Consider the following 9,475-nt stretch of genomic DNA (forward strand, 5'->3'; position numbering starts at 1 on the left):
GCGGAGGTGGGGGTAGGGAGTAGGGAACAGAACAGGTGGATCTATTGAAATACACTGTGGAGGGGAGCAGCAGGTGAGACAGGAGAGGTCTGCTGCGCCCTGTGGGTCAGCTCCCTGGCTGGGGATCTAAACAGTGCTACAGTAACTGGTGATAGCTGGATAGCACTGACTTTAACCCCTCTCCACTAGGGAGGCCCCTCGCTTTGTTTTTAGACTAGCTTTGTCTTTTCATTTACAAAGGCGAGTGAGCACCTTTTCCCCCAGTGGCCTGTTTTCTCATGTTGAAATTAGCTGTCAATACTTTTTAAGATTAGGTATTACATATCTGATTTCCAGCTTCACATCAAAAACTGGCAAGTATGGAAACATCTCACATTCCCCAGTGAGCTGGAAGTGCAGGCCCTTAGTCCAATAGTCCTTTCCTGCCTGCTCCGCTCTTCCTTCCTTGCCTTGCCTTGCCCCTGAAAGCATCGGAGTTTGCAACCCTTGCAGAAAGGTGGAGAGGTGAGACCAGAGTAAACCATTTTACAGATGCTTGCAAGGGCGTGGGCAGCAGGCACCCCCTGCAGCACTAATCCGCTGCTCAGCTATTGCTGAAAATCTTTCTCAGGCTTCTACTTTTCTTAAAAACTAAGCCAAAAAGAGCAAATGCCAGTTCCTAAAGATCTGTGTCATAGTAGTCAGTTGTGGGTGTTACCCAAATGAAGTGAGAGTAACACATTCCGGAGGTTAGAGGAGGGACAGTGCATTTTGAGTTGTTTCCTGAGGTTCCTCTTGTAGCACCTTGAACTGCTCTGGTGGAGTTCAAGTGGGACTCCACAGAACATGGATGACCTTCTCTGTAGCACCCAGAGAGATTCCCTCACTTCCTTCTTCTAAGTCCCTCCTCCCCACTTTCATTCAAGTAGTTTTTTTTTCTAATTCGACTCATTTAAAAATATTTATTTATGCATATAAGAACTAGGGTGTAGGCTAGAGGTGCAGGAGATGAGAGTATTCACCAGAGACAGAGTGGGGAACAGAACAGGCGGATCCACTGAAATACACTCGGAGGGGCAGCAGCCAGTGAGACAGGAGAGGTCTGCTGTGCCGCGTGGGTCAGCTCCCTGGCTGGGGATCGAACTTTTGCTTCAGTTGCTGTTTAGCTCCATAGTGCTGAGACTTAAGCCCTTGTGCCACCAGGGAGACCCTCATTTAGCTTTTCATTGACATAAAGAACCGAGTACTTCAGACATCATGGAGTAGGAGGCGATAGTGATGGTTTTCCCCATTTTTGTCAGAGGATTGCTCTTGAAAGGCAACTTTCTCACTGGTAATGGACCTCAAGAACTCAGGTATACACTCCTGGATTTTTAACTTCTTTGGACTCCTGCTTTCATTTTTGTGAAATGATTTCAGTGAAACCAGGTCCACACAGGGCACATAATCTGCATTTGTGGTGTTAATGTTATTCAAATACACAAGTTCCTTTGGGTCTTATTCATCCTACCTCCTCAGTTTTGATCTTTTTGAGCAGGCACATAAAAATTACAAATTAGTTTTCTTTATTGCAATCTTGCTGGGAAGCACTCCAATGAGCAATGTGTGTTCCAGTCAGGACTAAAATTTTTTGGCTAAGCCAATCATGGAATTGAGGGGGCAATTCTGCAGAACTTCAACTTGGGTCTTCTAGGTTCACAAGTAAGACACTCATTCTGCTTTCACTAGACAATGTGGTGAAACACAACAGGAACACAGCATACACATCAGGGCTCCCAACCCCAAAGTGCTCTTTTTAAAATTAACCTGTAGGTAGATATTCTTGCTATGCCAAAAAAAAAAAAAAAAAAATTCCAAGACTGCTCTAGTCCAGTTCTTACAAATCATCAGTAAGACGCACAGATAGAAATGCAAGTGATGTCCCAACACTAGTGAACTAGAGCTCTGGTTCTCAATGCTACAGCAATGGAGGGGATGTTCTTGACGTTGGCAGTGGTTATTATTAAAGCCTCACATGTATTTTAACCCCACATATAACTTTCTGTGATAAAAACACTATTCCTTGAATAGAACATTAACTGTTTGCTGCCAAGGACCAGTGGCTGCACTGTTAACCAGAAAAGGATGGTGGCTGGGGTGATGTTCTGATGCCCAGCAATTTACTGACAATTTACTCTCCAAACTGTCCCACACTCAAGGTTTTCCTCATCTTCTAAGTAACACCTCTTTAGAGAGTACAATTCTGAGTACCACTGATGTTTTAACCAGGAAGGCTTCTTTCACTGATTCCACCTATTAATGTAGGTCTGCAGTCAGGGTTATTGCTGGCTCAGAGTCCAATTATGGTAACAAACTGTATGAGCTTATTTGCATAAAATTCAAGAAAATGCAAACTAATCCACACCAACAGGAAGCAGACTGGTGGCTGCCTGCACATGGGAGATGGGTGAGTGTGAGCTAGATGGGTGAGCGTGAGCTAACAAGGAAAAGGGATACGTTCAACACCTTGATTGTGCTAACCGGTTTCACTGATGCACACTTAGCGAAAGCCTCTCACTTTTATACCTTTGATATGTGGTTTACGGTATGTCAGATATACTTGAATGCAGTTTTTTTTTTTTTTTTTTAAGACCAAGTACTAGGCAGGTCAGGCAACAATCTACTTGCAAGGGCATCATGGAAAGAATATCCCCACAGTTCCTTTTAACCCACTTTCTTTCCAATATAAAAAGATAAAAGGAACTTTTGGATGAACCAGAAATATGAAAGATGCAGGATGAAGCATTTCCTGGAAATGGGAAGGGCCTGTGATCTCCCATTATGGGCAGAGGCCTGCCCTTTAAACTCCATACCCTGATGTCTATCAGATAACAAACTGCTTATTGAGGTGACCTACAGTCGTGAAAGAAAGTAAAAACAAACACTGATTAAATTTTAAAAATTTATTGTTTTTTTTTTCCTCTGCTGTTGATTTGTTCTTGAGATGGCTACAACACCAGACAGAACAGTGCCCTCAGATCTAGTACCTGCGCAGGGCCGCAACTCCTTCACACCATGAAGGCCTGCTGTGGGCTCCCCTCTCCCACCTCACCCACCCATGAAACCGAGTAAGCTCCACATTTTTAAATAAAATACAGTTAGCCCTGTCAACACTTTTGTCCATACTGTCACCCTCTTTTATTCTTTTCATGTGGGTAAAACATTTTTTTAAATCTTTAACAAAAAAAAAAAAAAAAGAAAAGAAAAGAAAAGAAAAAAGCCTAAAAGTTAGAATATACACTGATATCCCACTCACCCCAATTTTGGCTCATCTGTGCAAGGCTGATGACAAACCAATGTGGACTTGAAGTGGACTGAGAAGTAACAGGGTCAGCGATGGCTATACACGAATTCTGGCCCTGTCAGGTCCTAGTGCTGCTGTGACCATGATAGAGACAAATAGGCTTCGCGCTTCCTAGTCCTTGTCCAAACCACTCTAAGGGTTTGGAAAAACAGCTGGGGAGAACTTTCTATTCATGTCCCTCAGAATGGGAAAGGGAAAAGAAAGGGTGGGAGAGAGTAAGAGGACAAAACAGAAAGAGATGACCCTGGCCCTGGTCTTCCCATTGTAGATTCTAATTCATCTGAATTTCCATCTACCCTAGGTAACTGTTTTCACCTCACAGAAAGCTTGCACCTCCTCTGTGTACACATGCTGGTAGCATGTGTGTTGTGTATATGTGTGCGTATCATCTGCTACCAGGCGAATGTTTCAGTTCTGGCTTCAGTTTTGTTTTTCCTTTTTTATTTCCTTAAAATTATTTTTCCTTTTAGAAACAAGTTCACCAGGAAACCAGCTCCCCTCCCACTACGCCGGATAGGCTGCAGCCGTCTTTTTTTAAACCGCGCTGATTTTCCCTCACAGCCCCAAACAGGAACTCCTCAGGATGGCCTCGGAAGGCTGGAGTCTCTCCCTGTCTGGCGGACGCCCTGGTGGCGGTGAAGGCCCCTCTGCCACAATGGAGGTTTCTGATTGTGGGACACAGTCTGGTTTTTTCCTTCCTGTCTTCTAATTAAAAAAGACATTTCTGACAAAAGAGAGAAGGCAGTCAATAACTGTGGTTCAGGAGATCGTGAACATTTTACAAAATCAACGTCAAGGCAGATTTCTGTATTTGCTCAGGTATCTTCATTCTTGCCTGCCAGAAGAACTCCGTTAAAACAAACAAACAAACCAAAAAAACCAGCTGGAGTTTGTGATTTCGACGTGACTACTACTTCAATGACACACCATCACCAGCACTTGTCCAAGTTTAGTGTGTGATAGAAACTAGGGATGAGACACTTAGGCAGGGATGGTGCGCTCCAGGACCCTAATCCAAACTAACCCGGAAATCACAACTTTGAGTTTATTTAAATAATGGGATTTCAAGTATCTAATTTTGAAAGAAAGCGGTTACTAACATAAGTCTAAAAACTGATTTAGTCACTATGAAAAGTATATCAAGGAAAAGTATTAAGTGGAGTGACTGGCAGTGAGGAGCGGCACCTGCCAGTGTGCGCTTACCTGCGGCTCTACTGATCGCTGACGGTGACAGCGAACTGATTACTTAACAACTTGGAGCCTCCATGTCACCATTTGGAAAATGGAATGGTAATAGCAACTAATCCACAGAGCTGCATGAGGGTCTTTATTGCACTTACTGCCTGACAGCCTCGAAACAGCAGCTCACACAGAGGGGCGCTGGCTATGCACAGCCCTGAAGCCGTGCTAGCTGCTGTCACAGGCACTACGAAGCCTGCGGATAGTGCAGACACCATTACACAGAAGAGTTCAGAACTATTTTCTGCTATAGTGAGGCACTGCTGAGCACTAGTGCACCTGCTCACAGAAACCACCAGTAAGAATATTGCGCATCAAGAGCTGCCTGCTGGGAGAATTCATTTTGTCTACAAAGGGTAGGCTCGGTGGAGTCACCTTTCTTCCACTACCCAGCCCTCTCACTCCTCAGCTAAGCTTCTTGCTTTGCTTTTGTACCAGGAGAAAGGAAGCACATGGGAAAAACCACTGATCAAGGGCTAGACAACATGCTAGCTTCTCTCCTATACAGCCTTACAGGTCAAAACCTGGCATCCCAGTGTTTCTGCCATAAAAGGGGGTTGGGGGTGGGGGAACCTATGCTCATTAAATCCAAAGATCAGTCTAGGAGACTGGTGCTGTGTCAGTCACTTCCCGAAAGTTAGCACTGCTCACACCAAAGCAGCCAGGTTGAATGCCTTTGTTATCACATACACCCACCATCCCAGAAATGGAAGAGAAGGGGGAGAAACTTTTGTTTCTGAGATATTCTGTGACAGAAACTTCTTATAGGAGTCAAGGGGGTGAACACAACATCCAAAAGGAGCTGACAATTCTGGGCTGTGTTGGCTCAGGAGAAGCAGCATCCTGCATTTTCCAGCTGCTAGGATGGTTACAGGGTCCTCCTGACTCAAGCTCTAGGATTGCACCCTGATGGAATCCCCAAGCACGCCTGGCAGCCAAGGGAAAAGATGGGGCCCAGACACCACTCACCTGGGTGACAGGCACAGTGCAGGAGTATAAGCTATCGAAACAATCTGGTGAAGTCTCGCAAGGCCCAGCAAACTTGTTTACATTCCTCAGCACTAAAAAAGAAAAGGTTGGTTTGATAAGAAAGAGGAAAACGACCATACTATCCAGGTAATCTGAAAACTGTCCCAGCTCTGCCAGGAATGCTCTCCTTTGTCTCGCTCTGCTTCAGCTCTTCCTGTCACAGGGAAGTATTAACTACTGCATATGCAAGTAACTGCAGCCACTAGGTCCTCAGAGTGGGCTTTGGAAATAAACTGCCTAGGTTTCAATCTTGGCTCCACCTTGTCCTTGAGCTATTTACTAATATGCCTCAGTTTCCTCATCTGTTATCTACCTTATATTGTCATGAGGATTAAATCAGCTCATGCTCAGGATAATAGAGCAGTAAACAAGACAATAAATACACACAGACTAGAAAACAGCAATTCACTGAAGTCCCTAACGCAAATACAAGAAAGTCAGAGCCCCCAAAGTAAATAAGCAAACACATTCAGCTCATCATCTGCCATGGTAGGAACCCTCCCTCCTCAGTTTCTTCCTTCCAAAGGCAGCTTTTGTTTACCAAGCTGGACAAATTCTCCACCTGCCATTGATTCCTAGTTGGTCAGGCTACTCAAGGTTTTCCCCTGTAGGAAGAGGAAGGAGAAGGGAGAGGGAAAGATTACAGCCTGTAGAAAGGGAGGAGGAAGCAGGACTTGGTCCTCAAGCTAACGTGGAGATGCCCAGGTGGTATAAATGAACAGCCCTGTTTTTTTTTTCAAAGATTGCCTTTGTCCAAAACTGTCACTGAGAAACAAGTTGAGTGCCAGCTTCATTCCTTTGTATCAGTCTTTCTAGCAGTTTTTTGGTAATGGAACATGAGGCTTAGCTTTGCAGTGGAGAAAAGGAATCACATCCTAATATGCTCACCCCTTTGTGACTCACCCTAACTCAAAACAACTCAAAGACCAGAGACTATAGTCTAGAACAAACATAAGTTTTCTTTCCTTCTTGCAATGGTTAAACACCAGGGGAGGGGACTGTTAACAGTGGCCCAACAGAAAAGAAGTTGAAATGAGAGCAATCCTGTCATAAGCGCTTATACCTGGATCTCCCACCATTTAAAAAAAAAAAAGATTTATTTATTTATGCATACAGAACCGGGGTACAGGCCAGAGGTGCACGGGCAGTGAGAGGATTCACCAGAGACAGAGTGGGGAGCAGAACAAGCAGACTTGATAAAGTACACTGCTGAGGGGAGTAGCGGGTAAGATAAGAGAGGTCGGCTGTGCCATGCGTATCACCTTCAGGGACCGGGAAGGAACTCACACTGAAGCACCTGTGGCTACTTTGTAGTGCTGCATCCTAACCTATTGCGTTTTCCCCTGTAGGAAGAGGAAGGAGAAGGGAGAGGGAAGGTCCCACCTTTTATAAATTCATCAAGAACCTTGATTTCGACTCCACGACTTGTTTAACAGAATAGTCTAGAAATCTTCATTTAGTCCCTCTCCATCCTAAAAATGTAATAATGAGGAAAATCTTCTGGTTTTATTTGAATTCTGGTGCTGCTGTTTATGAATTTAACATGCCTTAATAAAAGCAGTCCAGCCTATTTCCAAATCAATACTGACTAAAAAAGAAGCAGTCAAGTTGAGTAAGCTCTTGCCACTCATGCTCCCAATGACATGAAAGAGAACCCAAGAGAAGCTGCTGTGTGGTGCATGATTAGAAGGTACTAAGACAACAGGAAACCTTACCATTTAGGACAGAGCTAGAGACTCAAGATTCTCTTACCACCCTAATGTCCAATGTTTTAAATTCTACCCTTCAACCTGAGATCTTGGTTAAATCCAGAAGAGAATTGACAACTCCACCCTTAGTCTCTTTTGTGACATGTGAGAGAAAGCACTGAAACTACAATGCAAGTACAGGAGAACTGTGGTAAGACAGGTCAGTTTAGCTGCTCCCAATCCTGTCAGCAACTGCTTTGGGGTCAATGTTTAATGTCTTTAATAATGAAGTCCAAAGAAGTGGATTTCTGAAAAACTCCTTAAAAACTATTTATAGGGTCCTCCCTGGTGGCGCAGGGGGTTAAAGCACAACACTAAGAAGCTAAAGCTACCTCAGCACAAGTTCTATTCCCCGCCCCAGAGGTGACCCACATAGCACGGCAGACCTCTCCTGACCCACCCGCTGCTCCCCTCAGCAGTGTACTTTGTCGATCTGCCTGTTCTGCTCCCCACTCTCTCTCTGGTGAAGCCTCTCACCGCCCCTGCACCTCTGGCCTGTACCTCAGTTCTGTATTCATAAATAAATAAATCTTTAAAAAAAGAAAAACTATTTATAACTAAAACTTAAGAAGACATCCTGTACTAGCCTCTAATTCTAGTGTCAATATTTTCCATGTTCAACATCTTTTGAGCCTGAAGATCTTCGTACAAGTTCTAAGGGTTACAAAATAAACACCAAGGCAGAGAAATGGGAGATGATGGGATGATTTGTTTCAGCCACAAGTAGTGGTACTAGGAAAGCAAGAATGAGATTTTAGAATGAAAAGTCCCACCTTTCTTCACCTTGACCAACTAAAAGGCTAGGGAATTAATTACCAGTGCCATTTTAAAAACAGGCTTGGACTTGCTAAAATGAAACTGAACCAGTTCACCCTCCCTGCTAGGATGGCAAACAAAGCAGCATGTTCAGGCAGGAGTTACAGGACCTTAAAACTAAAAGGGAGACTGAGTCATGCAGAGAACAGAAGGTTCAAGGGCAAGAAGACTACTAGAGAATTACTAAGAAGAGGTGAGCAATCTCAAACTCTTTTTCCAGTACTTCAATAGTACCTCTTACTTCTGTTCATTTCCCACCATTAGGTCACACAGTCTTTACTTCAGGAGGAGCTGTAAAACTTGTTTGGCAATGAGTTCAAGTAGGCTGGGTTGGTAGAGTACCTTATTTTCCCACATCACAAGATCACAGATATCATTGTTCACAATTTTGTAGTATTTGGGTCCCCTTTCCTTCATCCAAGATTTTTCTCATGTTAGGAGATACCCAAGACATTCAATTCAGACTTATTCTATTGTTCTACCTGTCATATATTAGCTGTAATGAGAGAAAATGATCTTGGTGGAGACATATCCAGAACGTGTGGGTGGTTGCCTTAAAGCTGGCAGGAACAGGCTCCAGCTAGTTTTGCAAGTACATAATGACATTCAGGTAGTTTCTTTTCTAAGGAGAAAGTTAACATTCACAGATCACCCATTACATGCCAAACCTTTAGATTTTTACTGGTATCTCATACTAAGCCCATGAAATAGGTATTCATTAACTGCCTTTTACAGATGAATAAACTAAAGGTCAAAATATCAATTGCTGGCAAGATTCAAACCAACATCCTTGACTACACCCAGTCTTCTGAAGATTCTCTCAGGCTTCTACATATAAGCTAAGGAATTTCCACTCAACATGACCTGCTCCCTTACTGAATAACACTATAAGCAGAGAGAAACAACTATTGTACTTCTTTTCCACCAAGACTTTCAGGTAGACGACTACTACCACTACTACTACTACTACTACTACTACTGGGAAGATTCATAGTGAAAACAAATCAAAGAATTTCATAAGGTCATCCCAGTCTTAATATAAACCTACACGTAGTGCAAGGGAAATCCCTCTTCTAGTACAATGTGTCAGAAAGGCAGTCACATGCTATTTGCCACACATGTCACTTGAACTATGGCCAAAAGTCAGTTACTTCTGGAGTGTGAAGTTAAATCACTTAGTAAGATACAAAACAGCCCTCAAAGATTTAGAATTTTAACATTAACAAAACTATTGGAGACTCTCTGGGAGATGAAAAAGGAAATCATTTTGGAAAGTATCATTAAGAAATCAGTTCTCGGCCCTCCCTGGTGGCACAGCGGG

General features: G+C 43.4%; 1 protein-coding gene across 4 annotated transcripts in view; it reads right to left on the bottom strand.

The window, feature by feature from the left end:
• Window positions 1-4,016: 4,016 nt before the first annotated feature.
• TNPO3 (transportin 3) overlaps window positions 4,017-9,475 on the bottom strand; it is a 73,991-nt gene continuing 68,532 nt past the window's right edge. For all 4 annotated transcript variants that reach the window (XM_004677028.2, XM_004677030.2, XM_012720989.1 and 1 more), the window contains 2 exons: window positions 5,531-5,622; window positions 4,017-4,046 (listed from right to left, as the gene is read on the bottom strand). In XM_004677028.2, coding sequence (XP_004677085.1) covers window positions 5,562-5,622 — 61 coding nt within the window. In that variant the 3' untranslated portion in view covers window positions 4,017-4,046; window positions 5,531-5,561. The remainder of the gene's footprint in view (window positions 4,047-5,530; window positions 5,623-9,475) is intronic.

Source organism: Condylura cristata, unplaced genomic scaffold (assembly GCF_000260355.1).
Source record: "Condylura cristata isolate star-nosed mole 26May11 unplaced genomic scaffold, ConCri1.0 scaffold00005, whole genome shotgun sequence".
Lineage (NCBI taxonomy): Eukaryota > Metazoa > Chordata > Mammalia > Eulipotyphla > Talpidae > Condylura > Condylura cristata.